We start from the raw sequence: 20,025 nt of genomic DNA, 5'->3' as shown, positions 1-20,025 counted from the left end.
CTGTTTCTGGAAATGACGGGAAAACTCCACTTGAGGTATGGTCGAGTACTCCTGTTAGTGATTATGATAAATTGCATGTGTTTGGGTGTCCTGCTTATTATCATGTGACGGACTCAAAGCTGGATCCTAGAGCAAAAAAAGCCAAGTTTATGGGCTAAGCAAAGGCGTAAAGGGCTATAGGTTATGGTGTCCAGAAACAAGTAAGATTGTTAATAGTCGAGATGTGACATTCGATGAGTCTGGAATGTTTTTACAGAAACTTGAAAATAATGACGAGGCATTGACGCAGGTGGAGAAGGTGGTGTTCTCTCTTGATATGGTTGCTCCTACTGAAGAACCTATTGATCAGGTAGATAATAACTCTGATGTCTTAGAACAGGAGGAGCAAAGCCTTGTAAATGAAAGAGTGGAGGAACCTGAGTCCATCACCAGGAATAGACCACAAAACGAAATTTGAAAACCTGCAAGGTTTGATGATACGATAGCATATGCTTTCCCTTTGATTGATTTGATTGATGAAGTTCCCAACAACTACAAAGATGCTATCTAGAGCCCGGATAGATTGCACTGGCAAGAGGCTGTGAATCAGGAGATAGCATCATTTGAAATAAATCAAACTTGGAATTTGGTACAACTTCCAAAAGGTAAGAATGAAATTGGTTGTAAATGGGTTTTTGCAAAAAAAAGAAGATTCTCCTAATATAGGTTATAAGGCTCGACTTGTGGCTAAAGGCTATGCACAAAAAGAAGGTATTCATTACAATGAAATTTTGTCACTTGTGGTAAAACATTCTTCCATTCGAATTTTGTTGGCTCTGGTTGCTCAATTTAATCTTGAGCTTGTACAACTCGATGTAAAAACTGCTTTTTTGCATGGAGATTTGGAAGAAGAAATATATATGGCGCAACCGGTTGGTTTTCGAGTAGTTGGATAACAACATTTGGTATGCAGATGGAAGAAATCTTTGTATGGGCTGAAGCAATCTCCACGCCAATGGTATAAAAAGTTTGATCATTTCACGGTAGAGCATATGTATACTCATAGTCAATTTGATCATTGTGTGCACTATCGGTGTCTTGATGATGAATCGTTTATCTATTTGCTCTTATATGTTGATGATATGTTAATTGCTTCAAAGAGACCGGTGGAGATTAATAAGCTCAAAGATCAGCTTTCTAAAACATTTGAAATGAAAGACTTAGGCAATGCAAAGAAAATACTTGGAATGGAGATAGAGCGAGATCGAAAAAAAGGTACAGTCTAGTTGACTCAGTCTCAATATCTACGCAAGGTATTGACAAGATTTAGTTTGAATAATTCAACCAAACCCGTTGGTACTCCACTGGCTCCTCATTTTAAACTTAGTGCTTCCATGTGTCCAAGTTCTGACGATGACAAAAGGTATATGGAGAATATTCCTTATACAAATGTTGTTGGTGCTTTGATGTATGCTATGGTATGTACTCGACCTGATCTTTCACACGCAATAAGCATGGTGAGTCGTTATATGCATAATCCTAGTAAAGAGCATTGGCAGGCTGTCAAATGGATTCTTAGGTACATTCTTGGTACTATTGATGTTGGTATTAACTTCCAAAAACAAGAAATGTTTAATCTTGACAACCTTGTAGTTGGTTATGTGGATTCTGATTATGCTGGTGATTTGGATAAGCAACGATCTATTACGGTTATTTATTTACTATGGCTGGTAGACCTATTTGTTGGCGTTCAACAATGCAGTCTACTGTTGCATTGTCTACCACCGAAGCAGAGAATATGGCAGTAACGGAAGCTTTTAAAGAAGCTATTTGGAAAATGTCCTCACAACACCGATGAACAGAATTACACAAGGAGACACTAAGATATTTTTTGATCGGAAGTTCTCTTTTATTAATTCTAAGCATGTCATTATATAGCCTTTACAATCATGGTTAAACCTAAAAATATCAGAAAGAAATTTAAAGTCCCAAAGAATAGGACTCAGTCCTGAAGAATAGGACCGTATGACAATTTACAACAATCTCCACCTTGTCATAAGATCTCCAAGTTGATAACTGATTTGGTTACTACCACGTCAACACACTCCTTTCTTCCGACGTTGATGAAATCCAAACAATGCCAGAACTTTTCACGAGCGATCACCTTTGTCAACAAATTAGCAGGGTTATCAGCAGTTCCAATTTTTAATAAACGAATGTCCCCTTCACTAATAATTTCTCGAATAAAGTGAAAACGGACATCAATATGTTTAGTACGAGCATGATGGACTTGATTTTTTTACAAACAAATAGCACTCAGGCTATCACAAAACACATCTATATGTTCCTGCAAAATACCCAAGTCATTGATCAAACCATGCATCCAAATAGCTTCTTTAAAAGCTTCCGTTACTATCATATACTCTGTTTCGGTGGTAGACAATGCAACAGTAGACTGCAATGTTGAACGCCAACAAACAGGTCCACCAACCATAGTAAATAAATAACCCGTAGTAGATCGTCGCTTATCCAAATCACCAGCATAATCAGAATTCACATAACCAACCACAAGGTTGTCAAGATTAAACATTTCTTGTTTTTGGAAGTTAATACCAACATTAATAGTACCAAGAATGTACCTAAGAATCCATTTGACAGCCTGCCAATGCTCTTTACTAGGATTATGCATATAACGACTCACCATGCTTATTGCGTGTGAAAGATCAGGTCGAGTACATACCATAGCATACATCAAAGCACCAACAACATTTGTATAAGGAATATTCTCCATATACCTTTTGTCATCGTCAGAACATGGACACATGGAAGCACTAAGTTTGAAATGAGGAGCAAGTGGAGTACCAACGAGTTTGGTTGAATTATTCAAACTAAATCTTGTCAATACCTTGCGTAGATATTGAGACTGAGTCAACTAGACTGTACCTTTTTTTCGATCTCGCTCTATCTCCATTCCAAGTATTTTCTTTGCATTGCCTAAGTCTTTCATTTCAAATGTTTTAGAAAGCTGATCTTTGAGCTTATTAATCTCCACCGGTCTCTTTGAAGCAATTAACATATCCTCAACATATAAGAGCAAATAGATAAACGATTCATCATCAAGACACCGATAGTGCACACAATGATCAAATTGACTATGAGTATACATATGCTCTACCGTGAAATGATCAAACTTTTTATACCATTGGCGTGGAGATTGCTTCAGCCCATACAAAGATTTCTTCCATCTGCATACCAAATGTTGTTATCCAACTACTCGAAAACCAACCGGTTGCGCCATATATATTTCTTCTTCCAAATCTCCATGCAAAAAAAGCAGTTTTTACATCGAGTTGTACAAGCTCAAGATTAAATTGAGCAACCAAAGCCAACAAAATTCAAATGGAAGAATGTTTTACCACAAGTGACAAAATTTCATTGTAATGAATACCTTCTTTTTGTGCATAGCCTTTAGCCACAAGTCGAGCCTTATAACCTATATTAGGAGAATCTTCTTTTTTTGCAAAAACCCATTTACAACCAATTTCATTCTTACCTTTTGGAAGTTGTACCAAATTCCAAGTTTGATTTATCTCAAATGATGCTATCTCCTGATTCACAGCCTCTTGCCAGTGCAATCTATCCGTGCTCTAGATAGCATCTTTGTAGTTGTTGGGAACTTCATCAATCAAATCAATCAAAGGGAAAACATATGCTATCGTATCATCAAACCTTGCAGGTTTTCGAATTTCCCTTCGTGGTCTATTCCTGGCGATGGATTCAGGTTCCTCCACTCTTTCATTTACAAGGCTTTGCTCCTCCTGTTCTAAGACATCAGAGTTATTATCTACCTGATCAATAGGTTCTTTAGTAGGAGCAACCATATAAGGAGAGAACACCACCTTCTCCACCTACTTCAATGCCTCGTCATTATTTTCAATTTTCTGCAAAAACATTCCAGACTCATCGAATGTCACATCTCGACTATTAACAATCTTACTTGTTTCTGGACACCATAACCTTGGATCCAGCTTTGAGTCTGTCACATGATAATAAGCAAGACACCCAAACATATGCAATTTATCATAATCACTAACAGGAGTACCCGACCATACCTCAAGCGGAGCTTTCCCACCATTTCCAAAAACAGGTAAACGATTCACCAAGTGAACTGCATAACTGAGAGCCTCAACCCAAAATGCCTTACTCAATCCTGCTTGAGACAATATGCATCGAACCTTCTCTATTAATGTCTGGTTCATTCTCTCAGCAACTCCATTTTGTTGTGGCTTACCAGGAATAGTGAAGTGTCGAGCGATCCCTTCATCTCGGCATACTTTAAGGAATGGATCATAAGTATATTCTCTACCATTGTTTGATCTCAGCTTTTTGATTTTCCTGTCCGTCTGATTCTCTACCATTTTCTTCTACTCTAGGAAGATTTGGAGAACCTCGTTTTTGTGCCTCGTGGGATACATCCAAACTCTCCTCGAGTAGTCATCAATAAAGGTGACAAACCACCTCTTTCCTCCCAATGAGACATTCTTCGTGGGACCCCATACATCAGTGTGAACATAATCCAAAATGCCCTTTGTTTGGTGTATAGCGGTACCAAACTTCACATTTTTTTTGTTTACCAAATATACAATGTTCACAGAAATCAATTTTACCAGTTGTGGCACCCTTAACGACTCCTCGATTCACCAATGTCTGAAACGCCTTCTCACCAGCATGCCCAAGTCTCATGTGCCATAATTTCGATATGTCTTGTTCTTTCGAACTTGCCACAGCAGCATGCCCAATTATTGTGGTTCCGTTGAGGTAGTATATGCTACCTCTTCTAGTTCCTTTAATTGCCACCAAAGCTCCACGAGCTACTTTCAAATTCCCTCCTTCCAAAATGATGCGATAACCACTCACATCCAAAACGCCAAGGGAAATCAAATTTTTCTTCAAGTCAAGGACATATCTCACATCATTGAGTTTTCGTATAACCCCATCAAACATCTTGATTTGTACTGAGCCGATTCCCATCATCTTGCAAGTACTATCATTGCCCATATAGACAACTCCACCATTGAACTCTTTGAAGTCCAAAAACATCTCTCTGTTGGGACACATATGATAGGAGCACCCAGAATCAAGAATCCATTCACTTATTTGGCTGACTGATAAAGAGATCATCAAGGCATTATATGTATCAGTATCGTCATCTCTAACCACATTGGACTTCGACCCCTTCTCTTTTAAGATCGGGCAATCTTTCTTCCCATGGCCTTTCTGTCGACAATATGCACACTCATTTTTATCAAGTTTTCTCCAATTATCAGATCTACCTCTCGACTTTGATCGTGACTTTTCACGTTCGCTCTTTTTCCAAGTAGAAATCCTTCCACGAGTAGTGAGAACATTTGTGCTAGAGTCTTGATATGCCTCCTTTTCCTTCTTTCACCTCATTATTCATTAAGGCATTTGAAACATCTTCAAAAACAAGACCAGTGAGTCCATGTAGTAGGGTGGTTACTAAAACTCGTAGGATTCCGGCAAAGAATTCAACAGCAACAACGCCTTGTCTTCGTCATTAATTGTAACATCTAGATTGAGCAAATCAGTGATGATTTTGTTAAAATCATCCAAATGCTCAGCCATTGAGATACCTTTCTTGTAGTCAAAACGGAAGAGTTTCTTCTTTAAATAGAGTTTATTTTCCACACGCTTCTTCGTACATTTCGCCTCAAGCTTGTCCCATAGTTCTTTCGCCATGGTAACCTTCATAAATGGATATTTTTGATCCTTGCCAAGACAGGATCGAACAATTCCACAAGTTTGTCGATTTAATTTCGGCGTCTGTCATGTCTTCAGGCATCTCCTCTTGGAGAGAAGTATCAAGATCTTGCATGACCAATAAATCGCTAACTTCGCCTCGCCAAACACCAAAATTGTTGGTTCCATCAAATTTCTCTACTTCGAGATTGGAACTCAAAAATCTCGATCCACGCCTTGATTTAATTCTAGATGATTCTGTCATTTGCAATAATTAATATGGATGTAACTAAAAAAACACAGTTCTTGAAAATTGATTTTCAAGAAAATAAGCACGATTGTGAGCACGTCTAGTGGTCGATGAGGCCAAAACTTTCACAATATCTCAAATACCACAATCTGGCTCTACATGTTTCAAATATATATATTTAATAAAAAATGGCTACATTGTTAGACGAAAAGTCGATATGACTGAGTTATTTTTTTAGATTTAACCCAAACACTCCATTACATGATTTTCCATTTCAACAATAAACATATATGAATGTCAATAATTTGTACACAAAGATGGGTTTCAAGCACAACAGTATGCTGGTTAGATTATTTGATCAAAGCCTAATAAAGTTGTAACTTGAAATAAAAGGTAAATCACATCTTTAGTCTCAACCACATAGCTCTGAAGTAAACAAACCTAATTTAACCTATGGGCTCAACACTTAACAAACCTCGTCAGCTCAATTGCTTAGTTTGTGATCATACTTTTGGTAATTTTTTTTTTTTTAATATGCATAAATTTTTAGGCTAACTTTGAACCACCACAATTATTCCAGAGACGATAATTTGACCCTACGAAGGAGTGACTCGAACTCATTTCTTTTAAGACTTCTATTATCAAAGTTCTACTGCTCATTTACTCATTCACTATCTATAGTTATAGGCTCACTTTGTTTTGTCTTTCATGGACTAGTATAAAACAGACTCATCTTTGATTAATGGTTGGGTAGCTTAACTTAAACATGTGAAGGATCGTTTTCAGTGTTACTTTACTCATTTAGATGAGTTCAAGATAAATTCCTCTTTTTAACTCTACTAATTACAATATAATGTAATCAATATGTTCTGGTTAAGAGACCTACTTAAATTATTGAAAGGTTTGACTCTACTTAAATTATTGAAAGGTTTGACTCTGGATTACTTTACAAGATAACTATTTGTGTTGCTTAGCAAAATTATTGAAAGGTTTGACTCTCGATTACCTTACAAGACAAAACTATTTGTGTTGCTTAGTGTCATAGTCGCACGTCTTGGACAAGCATGACTGTGACACTTAGCAACAACTATATCTTCATACGTGGGACAAACTCAGACCAAACCATTCTACACATCTTTCTTTCTCTCTTAAACTCCAAAAACCTTACCAAATGGTCTCATATTTCATTTGACTAGTACAAGATCTAGTTCATTTAAAGATATAAATCTTTTCCTGCCTAAGCAATAGATTCTCTACAAGCAATAAACTCATCAAGTTAAGCAAGAATTCAAATCTTAGTATAATTTTTCCTATGTCTTCCTTTGATGGCTTGGCCACACCTTTTTGCAACTTGCAAGATACAACAATTTTTTGAAGTTCCCACCGCACCAACCTCAAATGAACTAAGACACTTGCCTAAAGAGCTTTACTTCAGTTACAGTTATTCAATAATCAAATTTTATGATACCATCAAGTTATCCAGAATTATATAGTAAAGCAAACAAAGACAATATGAAACATACCCACACTCATACGTTTGAAGGAGGTTATGAGACAGTAATGAATCAGCAATAGCAACCATCTGGTCATCTTCTTTTCCTCATTTCAATTGATCTCCAAAAGAGAGCACCTACAAACTTTTAGTAGCTTGAAAATTTATTAGCTTCATGCAACAATAATATTGATCTGATTCCTTCACTAAAGATAACTCATTTACAACCAACCTAAGGAAATTACAATTCTAGCCCAAGGGTAGAAACCTTTCAAGTACTTCCCACTTAACCTCCCAATTTCCACATTCTGACTGGGTATAGGGGTGAGATTCGTGAAATGTGTCTTTTGGCGAATCCTCATGGCATCAACCCTGCAGAAAATGTTGTTGAGAGATGTCTGGTTTATTTCATCAGCACGAGCTTTTTAAGTACTTTAATAGGTTGACTGACTATTATGCATAGACAAAAAAAAAAAAAAAAAAAAAAAAAAAAAAAAAAAGTTGCGACTAAATAATAGAACTTCAATCTGACTTGTTCATAAATATTTTGCTTTTAGTTTAATGTTTAATAACCATATCATGATCAAATATTAAAAAAAATAGAGAATAGTTTTCAAAAACTAGTTTTGTTTTTAAATTTCGCTAAAATTTCACAGATGCTTCTAAAGAGCAGGGAAAAAGAACTTAAAAACAATTTAGTTTTTAAAAAACAGAGAAAAAGAAGTAAAATCTTCACTCGACATGTTTAGCTTCATTTTCAAGGAAAAATGGTTTCATATTTGGTGAAGAAGAGTACCAACCGTGCAACTTCAGGGAGCAACACCTTGTCATACAATGTTTTTTACTAGAGAGAAGCTCATACATCTAGTGAATAATCTCCTTCAGAGAAAGAACATCATCACGTGGATGGGCTTCCTCCACTCGAACTTGCACTTCATCTCCAATTTGTGCTCCAACAGATATCCACGCAGATGCTTGGAGTCCCACCTATAAATTCCGAATACATGAGATACTAAATGTAACAAAATTCATATTTAGAGACTACAAGCGCCTATAGAGGTTTATATAGGTTCTACTTTGCTTGAGCTAAGGACAAATGAAGGAATCTAACAGTAACACAAATGGTTGAAAAAAAAAAAAAAGTCGTCTGTTACTGTATGCATCTGATATTCTCATACGTTTAAAGAGCATCAAATGGGGCAATTTAGCTCTTGCTTCAGGCTTCAAACCCACTGAAGCAGGATGTGAAGAGAGCAACAATCGGTGAAAGAGAGGAACATCGACAGTAAATACCTGATAATGTTATGATGAATAACAGAACAAACCAGGAGGCCATTGACAGTAAATAAACAGCACAATGTGAAGAGAGGAACAACCGGTGAAAGCAGAAAATATATCAGATTAGGTTCACCCTCCCTTAGCCAAAAGTCATTAAACTAAGGCATGCATCGTGATATGATAGATGTTATCCATCAATCCTCACCTCGACCAACAGCAGGGCTGCAATTCGATCTTTAATGAACCTAAGAATCAATGCCCGATATCTATTTTCTTTTGGTTGCCTTCTCAAGTACTCTAATACCCAATAACGAAGACTGGTGCTTGAGAGCCTCTTTGCCAATTTAGTATTTATATTCACAGTTGATGCCATTCCTTCTAATTGACCATGGGAATACGGAGGAGAGTCACCTCTAAGGAATGCCTTTACCTACGTATAATATAACAGAAAAACTAAGTTAAAAGGAATATAAAGTGGTTAAAAACAGTCTTCAAATGAATGATTATTAATTATCCAAGCAAAACCAAACACAATTTAACAAGCTGGTATGAAGAGTACAGTTCCAATGATAGTAATTTTAAACTGAAATTTCTGACAGTAATGAGCAAGTAAACATAGAACTAATATGTTGAAAAATGATGACAGTACGACTATGAAAGCTGCAAGTTGCAAGGGTAGTTTCCTCGACACAGGTGGAGAAGAGAAAACCAAAACCATTAAGTATGACCAGTGGAGGTGTTTCAAGTAACACAATGGTCTGTCAGGAATAAGGTCCATTCATTTTTTTTCACCAACACAATGTACTGTTCTCATCTTTTCTCAAGGACAAAGCAAGATCCCAAGATGTCCATGATGGATGAGCAGTGCGAGCTCAATAAAAATTCAAAATCAAATTTTAACACCAAGACATAACAAATGAGAGGAAATACCTGATAATGTGCAAGAAGATCCATATATCTACGGATGGGAGATGTAAATTGGACATAACCAGGAATTCCCAAAGTCCCATGGCATATCGGCTTCCTGAAATCTATTTCAGCAGCACGCATTGTTCTAACAATTGCAGAGCTCCTAACAGGTCCTTCTTGAAGATGTGCAAATACAGATATATCTACATTTGTTTGGGGTTGTCCTCTATAGGGCAACGGAATGTTATGGTGATATCCAAAAGTTGCTATAACTTCTCCACATAGAATCATCATCTCAGAAACCAGTCGCATGGCAGGATCAGCTTGGTTCTCCACATAGAGATTGATTTCAGGATCCAGGTCTTGTGGATTTGCTACCTTGATCCGTGTCTCCAAAGAGGCCATGTCAATCGCCCCCTGAAAATTTAGAACATGGACAGCTGATAATAATATACCAAAAAAAAAAAAAGGACAAAAAGAAAAAAGATAAGAGTAAAAGAAGACCTTCTAGGAATAGAATCCGATCAAACTTCTTTAGAAGAAGTCTGAAAGGGTTTTGAATTAAACAGTTTTCACAGAACTTGATTAATAAACAACCATCATTCTTGATAATATTTTAAGCCACTATGAGCCCTTGAATGAAAATGATAACTGGCTATATAGATACCTGTTGCCTTCGCCATGCTAAACGCAAAGTTGCAGCTTCAGATAGAGTTTTAAGTTCTGCCTCCTCTTCCAAGTTCAAACTAAGCAGCTCAGAAGCACTTTCATACGTCAGCATGTACGTTGGTTTGATGATTGAGTTTTCCACGGAGTATTCTGCAATGCTATTAAGGCATAGAAGGGTTAGCATTTACATGTTTGCGTTCATCGTCAAGACATCTTAAAGGATGCCATAACTTTAAGAAATCCACAGTTCCATTCTACAATCCCAGTAGATAATTGAGTTTTTTTTTTTTTTTTCTCAAATAAAAAACCCAAGAAAGAAAAATGACACGCATAGAAGCAACAGTTTCCACAGAATATGCTAAAACAATGTTCAGAAAGTAGGTGGAAAAATACAATTAAAAGATTTCAACAACGCAAATGAAAGTGTAATAAGAAAAGATTTCAACAACGCAAATGAAAGTGTAATAAGAAAAATCTTCTGTATCACCGTACTCTGACAAATAATTTTATGATTTGAATACATAGAACCACCTGATAGTTGCATGACATCAGGAACAAACTTCACGAACTGCAAAACGTAATGGGAAAAACTAAAAAGGAATGGCCAAAAATACCTTTCAAGAGGCATACAAGCCCATAGACAAATTTTCTTATTTTCACAACTGAAATTTATTGTGCCGGTCTCCTCCAGAAATTTTTTTCCCCAAATATAACTTTTGTAGTGAAAAATTCTAATATAAAATATAATAAGGTAAGGACAAGCTTTGCTTTCCATCAAAATAACAGAACAAAATTTCTAGTGAAGAAGTTTCATATTAAAAATAAATAAATAAATACAATGTGTAAACAAGCTTTACCTTCCATCAGAATGAAGGACAACAGATACAGTAACTGCATTGCAAGTCTCTCCCTGTTTTAAACTCATTCCCTCCATTGCTAGTTTTTCAGGAAACATAGGGTATGTGGCTGTTGGAAGAAATATAGAAGTGCCTCTTTTCATGGCCTCCCTATACATGATAAACCAAAAGAGAGTGGGCATGGTACAAAATACCACCACAAGTTAAAGCTTCAAGAATTACCTGTCTACTATGCTCCCTGGTCGAACAAATCTAGCTGGATCGGCAACATGAATCCATATTTTAATTCGGCCATCTGACAATCTTGTTGCACTCAAGGCATCATCAAGCTACAATATTGCATGATAAAAACATGAGGTGGAGCCTCCCAAAATTTCATGAAAAAAGAATAGCAATTCAGAATGGCATAAACCATCAGATGTAATGATTCTTATTTCCGTTTTTTTTTTTTTTTTTTTTTTTTTTTTTTGTTTAATGATCATTTGTTCGACCAGAGCATTTCAAAAAAGAAAAAGAACGTATTACCTCATCTGATCATTACAAATAAGGGGGAAAAAAAAACAAATGGAAATAAGAATTTCAATTGGAGATATATTTTTAATTTTATATAATCACCTCATCTGCTTCATCAACATCAATGGCATAAACCTTCAAATGTGTGAGATTCTTCCTGTTAACCTAAACAGAAAGGGTATAGAATAATCCATGACAACTTTATCTGGTCAGCTGCAAAATGTGAAATACATAGTAGCAATAAATTAATAAATACAAATGACGATTTACGAGTCCTGGATGGGATTAACTGTTGGTAAAATTCAAACTTCTGAAGCTCTCTCATGCAAATGGCAGGGAAGCAAGGGAGATTCTCAAATAATAATCAACATAAGCTAAGATGCACAGATACAAACACGGGCCACAGACACGGACAAGGACACGGACATGTTGAGGATACATTTCTTTTTTTAATGATATATGTAAATTTAACATAAAAAATACTAAAGGTTCTCTACTAAAAAGCACACAGAAATTTGCAGTGAGTGGCCATGAACAAAAAAAGGCTGGTGGTGTAGTGGTTGTTGCTTCTTCGTGAATTGCAGAAACAGAAACAGAAATATAGCAGGCTTTCAACTTCTTGTGTTTTTAATGTCTTTTTTTTTTAATGATTTTTATTTGTTTAAAAATTAAATTAGACGGAGCTTTAAATATGCACTCAAAATAATTGGTTGGGCCTTGTTTTTGCTAAAAATTTATCCCGGCGTATCCAACATGTCCAAGAATAAATAAATAATGGACACATAATCTGCGTGTCAGACACGTGTCCACACAGATACTCTGCCTAAAATAATGTCCGTGCTTCATAGAACATGAGGTAACATTTTACTCTATGTTATCGCACTATTATGACCTATACATAAGCATAGAGCTTCCAAAAAAGTAAAAAGAAAAAAGAAAAACCAATGATAGGAACCTGACACTACCTCATCAGCATCAGATGCCTCCAGTAAAAGTGATTCAGCTGCTGCTATAATTTCATCTGAATGATCTGTCCGAATGTTTAACTTCAGAAGTTCAAGATTAACATGCCAAGGGAAATATCCTATGTCTATGAGAAGATTAACCGCTGATGATGCTGTTTTCACCAGTCCCATGGCCTTGAGAATCTAAGGAAGAGACAAATATCGAACACAGTTAAGGAAATGGATGAACATGTAGTTTTCGTTCATCAAGTAAACCACATGAAAAGAGTTACCATCCCAGCTGTTATCCTTTGTTCAGCATCCTTGCAAGCATCAATAGCATAAGATTCGAGAGACTCAATCTTGTGTCTGGTTTTCTCTTCAGTTACCCAGGAAGATTTAGGAGGTTTAGCCTTCAAAGGCATCGCCTTAGCAGATTTCAGCAATTCTACAAACTTTTGTAGCTCATTTTCAGCGGCCTCCCTTGCAAGCTTAGTACGTTGAAGTTCTTCAACCTGGCTTTCAAAAAAGGAATTAGAAAATATTTTAGAGTGAGGAAAACACTGCGCATTAATGGATGCGTGATAATCAAATCCACTAGCACAAATATTTGCCATGTGAAGGATCATAAGATAGAAAAAGCAAAATCCAGCTAATTGAAGAAAGCTCGGCAGGGAAAAAACAATACAAGGCTACTTAAGTGAATAGCCTATCATGTAATAACATTCATAAGAGGAGAAGGTGGGAGATGTGTGGGAGGAACTGCAGTTAGCCATTTGTCTTCCACTACTTGAGCATTCTCTACTTCTTCCTTTTCTTTGGATTTTGCTAGTGAGTAATTGGATACATCCGTATCCCTTGAAGGTAAGGATTGGATAATGAGCCTCCTTTCATTTTTGTTCACTTTTTTCTCTTGTCAAGACAAGTGTTTCTATCTTTTAAAAAAACAACTAATCGCGATCCTGTTCATATATCTGGGATCATATACCATGTATGAATAGATTAGGGCCTTCATCACCTCTTAACACATCTTCCCCTGTTTTAACTAGTGACACAATATCACGTCTATAAAAGGGGCAAGATGGACTCTGGAGGTGTCTTGCCAACACACAATAGAGAGAGAAAGAAAGTAGAATTATAAATCAATCGAAAGCATCTCTTAAATGAATAAGAGAGATGGCCTTAGAATCGTTAATATTTAATTATTCAAAGTCATGGCACCACATAAACTTAGAGCAAACTCAAGAAAACTCTATACTTTTTACAAAATTATTATCCTTTACAGTCTGCAGTTGAACATTCTATATCTTTCAGAAGCATCAAGTTGAACTGCCCTCACCCCATGAAAAAATTAAGATTAAAGAAAAAATTAAAGCATCATTATTTAGTTTCCAAATTTTCTTGAAGCAGGTACATTCCAAAAAGCCCCACCATATAAGGATCTCTAAGAATATAGTAGTTGTGTTTGATAATCATTAAATGAAAGAAAGTTTCGAACTAAAACATAATGCGTACTTGATCAGTGGGTCTTGGACCATAAAAAGATCGCGAACCTTTTGTCTGCAGAACAGTGAAGTATAACTCGTCTCTTGATAACAACAGATGCGCACAATAGCTATCAAGAGGTTCTGGATTCCCAAATATCATCTGTAGAAGGAACTATAGTCAGTGATGGAACAATTATCAAATGATCTATGATACCCAGACAATACATAACCTCAGCTAGTTCTTCGGTAGTCACTGCCTTATTTTGTTCAAGAAGCTCAAGCCAAGCGAACTCCAGCAGCGTTGGATCCTGCACTCATAATTATTGGCTCAAATCAGATAATGAATCACTACCAGTCAATGTGACACAAGGCTCTAGTATTTCCAAGTGAAGAACAAACCAAGTTATTCTGAGCTCTCTTAATGAAGTCTGCAATTTCTGTCTGGTCAAAATTTTCAACACCTGGAACAATGTATGTAACTTGCTGTGGCTTAATGGATGATGTCACACCATTCTGTCAAAGAAAAAATGAACCAAGAGAAAATTAGAGTTATGTACTGAATACTTTCCTTGAACTTATAAAAATAATAAGCCATGAATCAACCTAGTAGCCAATTCAAACAAAATGGTGCGCTATTTTTTTTTTGTTTTACTAGAACCTGATCGAACACCATCCAGTTTTTTCTCCCATCAGGTCTCTGAGCAACTGCCAGTAGCACCCTCTCCGAGTCCTTCTTGAACTCCAGTAACCGTCCCTTTTCCAATGTCTGGTTCATAAGCTTATCTTCGGTAAGCTCTCCACTGCCCATACCCACCAATCCCATTCTGAATACATAAAACTTTTTGCTCATTATTGGAAAAGAACAAAGAAATACTAGATACTCAACTTCCAGATGATAATACAATCTTTGAGACAGTATACTCTTACTTGGAGAAATTCATTACGTTTGTTTTTTTTTTTTGTTTTTTTTTTTACCAAATATCAAGGTCAAGATGAAATTCATAGCATAGCACATATTTCAGCTCAACTCAATCAAGAGAAATAGAAAATGCACCTTCATAACAAAAGCTGAATGCACAAAATAGTATTGGATATTATCTGAACTAAAAGCAAAATATTACAATTGAGAAGCAAAAACGTACTTAGCGGTAGCAGAAGGTCTCTTTCGCCTGCGCAGAGCTTCGAGCTCTTCGACAACGTTTTCGACTATACTATACAAGGAGTAGAATCGCTGTCCGCCACTCCTAAAACGTTGTTTGTGCCATAATACAGGGTACCTATACTTCAATTTCGAGCTCCTGGCATTGAAGAGGCATGTTCGGAAGGCAGAGAGAGGCGGGGACGAAGCGGAGCGGAAAACCGAGCAACTGTTAGCAGCTCGCAACGCCATTGCCGTTTGCAGAAGGAGAGAATCGACGAAGCTTACAAAATTGAAGAACGAGGATATCTCATTGCTTGGCGTTGGCGAAGAGTTGATATCGATTTGGTTCCCGACACGCAGAGAGATTTTTGCTCATCTGACGATAAAGCCGAGCGATAGAACTGGTTACTTTGGTTTATTGCTGCAGAAAATGAAAACTTCGTCCTATTTTATTTTTCTTTTATTTAATCGGAATTTTTTTTAGTATTTTCAAACATAGACCAAAAATTAATTAATTAAATTTATAATTCCAAACACATCAATTAAAACCTCGAGCTAGAAATTGTATAACTAGATGTAATTTTTCATGATCCAATTTTTTTACTTTCAAATTTATTTTTGGATATAAATCACAAAAATTTATATTATGGTTTGTATGCTAATTTAAATTTTAGCTTTTATATTTTAAATATTTAATGTAACTTAAAAATCTCTCTTATATCTAACTAAGATCTAAGCCACATAAGTGTAACTCAATTAGTCGAGACATATGTGAGATCCATATCGATTGGAGAGGGGAATGAGTGCGAACAAGGACACTGGCCCAGATCCAATATCGATGAGAGAATTCTTTATAAGGGTGTGAAAACCTCTCCCTAACATACGCATTTTATAACGTTGAGAGAAAGCTCAAAAGAAAAAGCCCAAAAAAAAAAAAAACTATATTGGCTAGTGGTGGATTTGGACTGTTACAAATGATATCAAACCAGACACCGAACAGTGTGCCAACGAAGACGCTGATTTCCTGAAGGGGGGGGTGGATTGTGAGATCTCATATCGATTGGAGAGATGAACGAGTGTCGAGAAGGATGTTGGCCCCTGAAGGGGTGGATTGTGAGATCCTATGTTGGTTGGAGAGGAGAACAAAATATTATTTATAAGGGCGTGTGGAAACCTCTCCTATTTTAAAACTTTGAGAGGAAGTCCGGAAGGAAAAGCTCAAAAAGAATAATATCTACTAGCGGTGGACTTGGACAGTTACCACATATATGCATTGTCAAAAGATTAGAGGTTCGAATATGAGAGTAATCAAAATCATTGAATGTAATTTGTATAACAGGTTACTTTCTACAACAATCCACTATGCACAGGGCATTAGCTCCCAAAGATCCCCCAACAGCACAACAGGTTACTTTCTACAACAATCCACTATGCACAGGGCATTAGCTCCCAAAGATCCCCCCAACAGCACAACGATCAACCACATTAGCAAACACAACCTGCACAAAAAATCTGCGCAGTGAGGTTGAAAGAACCTTAAAAGCGGCAGAAAACTAAACTAAATTAAATTACAGAACAGAAAACTCTCTCAAAACGGCAGAAAAGAGGAAAGAAAATATGGATTTATCCCAATAGCTTAAACTTTTGATCCAGTGATTGAACATGGCTTCAGTTTTGTGGGTTGTCTATGAGAATATATGAGACCATGTGCGAGTGAGGCATAAGAACGATATTGAATCATAAATTAACTCAAAACTTTGAGCAATTGGAGTCCATGTTTTTTAGATTGCAGCGAGTGTAGTAGAAGTGTAATAGACGATCAACAAAACACAAAGAGTGGGACGATATCTTCTAGTAGTGTAATAGACTACCAACAAAAGATGAGAAAAGAGTGGGACGAAATCTTCTAGCAGTGTAATAGACGACCAACAAAAGACGAGCAAAGAGTGGGACGATATCTTCTAGTAGTGTAATAGACGACCAACAAAAGACGAGCAAAGACTGGGACGATATCTTCATTTCGTATACTCTTTAAGGAAGTCGACCTCATATAGAACATGCAATCTCAACCTATCATGTTAAGGTCGGAATGTTTGTACGTGCTTTCTTCATAAATCCAGTGTTGAAGAAGGTCTAGACCTAGCCAACCTAAATTCAGAGTCATTAGGAAAAAAGGGCTCTATTTTGACACCTGAATTGTCTATTTGTTTATCCAACTTAATGCAAAATGTGTTTATCCAGGAGTTACATCAATTTCAATGGGAAACTTCACCATTTTCAAATCAACACAACCCAACCCTATATATTCCTGGTTCCTGCAACTCCTTTCCTTATCAAAACCCTCCCTAATTTATTGTAACAGCCCAAGTCCACGGCTAACTGATATTGTATTTGAGATCACACATTGATTGGAGAGAGGAAGAAAACATTCCTTATAAGGGCGTGGAAAACTCTCCCTAGCATACGTGTTTTAAGACCTTGAGGGGAAGCCCATAAGGAAAAGTTCAAAGAAAACAATATCTGTTAGCGGTGGACTTGGGCTATTACAAATGGTATCAGAGCCGGACAGGCGGTGTGCCAGCAAGGACGTTAGGCCACCAAGGGGGCGGATTTGAGATCCCGCATTGATTGGAGAGGAGACGAAGCATTCCTTACAAGAGTGTGGAAATCTCTCTCTAGAATACACGTTTTAAAACCTTGAGGGAAACCTCAAAGAGGACAATATCTATTAACGGTGGACTTGTACTGTTACAAATGATATCAGAACCAAACACCGGGCGATGCCACTCGCTGGACCCCTAAGGAGGTGGATTTGGGATAAGTGCATTTGCATAACCTATTTGCCTAGAATGTAATCTCAGGAAAGCAAATTGAAAAATCATTCGTGGTCTGCATCAGGACATACCAATTACTATGGCAGTATTTGAAATTGTCAATCTTCTGGTTCTGGCAACCTTTCTTCATCAAACCATCGTGGAGGATCAAACCCAGATCCCCCTACAAAGAAGCAATGACCTAGAATCAAAAATCAAAGAAAAAACATCGACAAATTCCGTTCCCGAAGGTTGAATGAGAGAAATGTCATTACCAAGGGGATTGCAGCGGCAGAGACGCCAAGCAGTCAAAATAGTACCCTTCGCAACACCATATTTCTTGTAAGCTTGCATGGAATACTCACTACATGTAGGTAAGTAGCGACAACTATTTGGCAATAACGGCGAGATTTCTCCTGCTCACATTTCACTCCGAATCAGTACTCAACAATTATCATTCCCTTCAATTACCGAACAAATATTAAGAGGATTCTTCGAACTAGAAGTGTAAAACGAACAAATAACACCATTCTACTTACGTTTGTAGAATTTGAGCATGGATAATGCAGCTTTAACCCCCAGATTGTCCACTTCGCCATCTATGAAAACGATTCAAATGCCCTAATTCATCATAGTCTATACGTCGATTACACAAAAATATGAAGGAAGGAAGGAAGAAGAGGCGAGTACCTTGGTCTCTGTTCGCGCTTGAATTCGATGTGGCGCGCGTTTCGCTTATGATGAGCGGCCGACGGAGCTTCTGGCCATTTAATCGAATACTGAAGGCGGCAGCAGAGCGGTGACTTTTCTGGCAGCCGCCGGCGTAGAAGATCGGGCTTTGGTTTTGGAGTTTGTGGCAATTTGTGGTGGGAAGAACCGCCATGTCACTCTCCTCCAAATGTTCTGCAGATGCTACTGCATTTCGTAGCCGCTTTTTGTTGATTTTACTATGTTTCTCAAGACAAACGATGTCGTTGCAAGATGATTTCATATTTAGACAATATTGCATTTTTTTTTTCACCTTTTAATAGAAATAATTGTTAAAAAGAAGTATTTTCAGTGTTTGATAGATTAATTGTTCTCTTAATAAAATCATGTATGTGTTGATAAAATATAGGTACTACATGTTTAAGTAAACACAGTGAGAATGAGACTATTAATCGAGAATTTATAAGGCTAAATTATTAAAAATATTCATGTAGGTGTCAGTTCTGGTGACTACCCACATGATCAACGACTAGCACAAGACGGATCCAATGTATCGGGTAATCTAAACGAACTATCAAGTCGCACGTCCCTAACCAACCTATCGCCCACAGCTTAACAATACCGTATCAGAGTGGAAAGAGAAGTGGAAGCTCCGTAAATACTGTACCGGTTGTTATCAGTCTAGGTAGCTAACTTTGTCTAAAAGGGTTGTCATGGTGTGGTTTGGTGGTCTTGCCATGGATTCATGTCTCCAAGCTTCTCAATTCTAATTCCTTTAGTTTGGTTCAATTGGGAGCACTTAGGCTTCAATTGGGAGCACTTAGTTTGGTTCAATTGGGAGCACTTAGGCTACACCCTTTCATCATCTCTTACGATTCTGCTTTAACATCCAGGGCAATAACATTCATCATGCACCTGAAGTGCATATACATAAATTTTCGTCCTCTGCTTTAGCACGATTATGTACCAACAATAGAAAAACCGTCAATTACATCATGAAAAGAATAATTTAGTCATACCCATAACAAGTGTGACTACTCTCATACTTATCCTATTGTTTCAGGCTCCGGTCATATTAAATATATCCCCATCTAGCATGCATGTGTAACCCAAACAATCTCGATAAGTATTACTTCCTAGAATTCGTGTGGTTACTTACCTGATTGTCACGTGCCTTTCCAAGCTAATTTTTTTCATGTTAGAGTTCCAAAATTTATGAAATTCT

The 20,025-nt window shown here is 37.0% G+C and overlaps 2 protein-coding genes and 1 pseudogene across 3 annotated transcripts; 1 reads left to right on the top strand and 2 right to left on the bottom strand.

Moving 5' to 3' along the window:
- The first annotated feature begins 1,373 nt into the window (after positions 1-1,373).
- LOC147786686 (secreted RxLR effector protein 161 pseudogene) lies at positions 1,374-1,837 on the top strand (annotated as a pseudogene).
- Positions 1,838-7,550: 5,713 nt separating this feature from the next.
- Positions 7,551-15,704, bottom strand: LOC111782095 (ribonuclease II, chloroplastic/mitochondrial). Of its 2 annotated transcripts, XM_023662885.2 has the most exons (16): positions 15,281-15,704; positions 14,797-14,962; positions 14,538-14,651; positions 14,369-14,446; positions 14,167-14,298; positions 12,945-13,166; positions 12,673-12,855; positions 11,810-11,872; positions 11,417-11,523; positions 11,195-11,344; positions 10,336-10,495; positions 9,690-10,085; positions 8,965-9,189; positions 8,282-8,468; positions 7,714-7,853; positions 7,551-7,626 (listed from the first exon to the last, which is right to left on the bottom strand). In XM_023662885.2, exons 1-14 carry the CDS (start codon positions 15,526-15,528, stop codon positions 8,346-8,348), a joined length of 2,367 nt encoding a protein of 788 aa, XP_023518653.2. In that variant the 5' UTR covers positions 15,529-15,704; the 3' UTR covers positions 7,551-7,626; positions 7,714-7,853; positions 8,282-8,345. The 2 variants fall into 2 exon arrangements, with proteins under 2 accessions (XP_023518653.2, XP_023518651.2); XM_023662883.2 differs by having other exon boundaries at positions 7,551-7,853.
- Positions 15,705-16,490: 786 nt separating this feature from the next.
- On the bottom strand, positions 16,491-19,015 carry LOC111781830 (membrane protein insertion efficiency factor). Its single transcript, XM_023662542.2, has 5 exons — positions 18,783-19,015; positions 18,632-18,691; positions 18,368-18,508; positions 18,185-18,276; positions 16,491-16,778 (listed from the first exon to the last, which is right to left on the bottom strand). The coding sequence occupies exons 1-4, from the start codon at positions 18,973-18,975 to the stop codon at positions 18,212-18,214; spliced, it is 459 nt and encodes a 152-aa protein (XP_023518310.2). The 5' UTR covers positions 18,976-19,015; the 3' UTR covers positions 16,491-16,778; positions 18,185-18,211.
- Between the last annotated feature and the right edge of the window lie 1,010 nt (positions 19,016-20,025).

This window comes from Cucurbita pepo, chromosome 19 (genome assembly GCF_057944985.1).
Source record: "Cucurbita pepo subsp. pepo isolate OVF chromosome 19, ASM5794498v1, whole genome shotgun sequence".
Classification (NCBI taxonomy): Eukaryota; Viridiplantae; Streptophyta; class Magnoliopsida; order Cucurbitales; family Cucurbitaceae; genus Cucurbita; species Cucurbita pepo.
The sequence above is the reverse complement of the archived record's forward strand: the minus strand, read 5'-3'. Positions and strand labels throughout refer to the sequence as shown.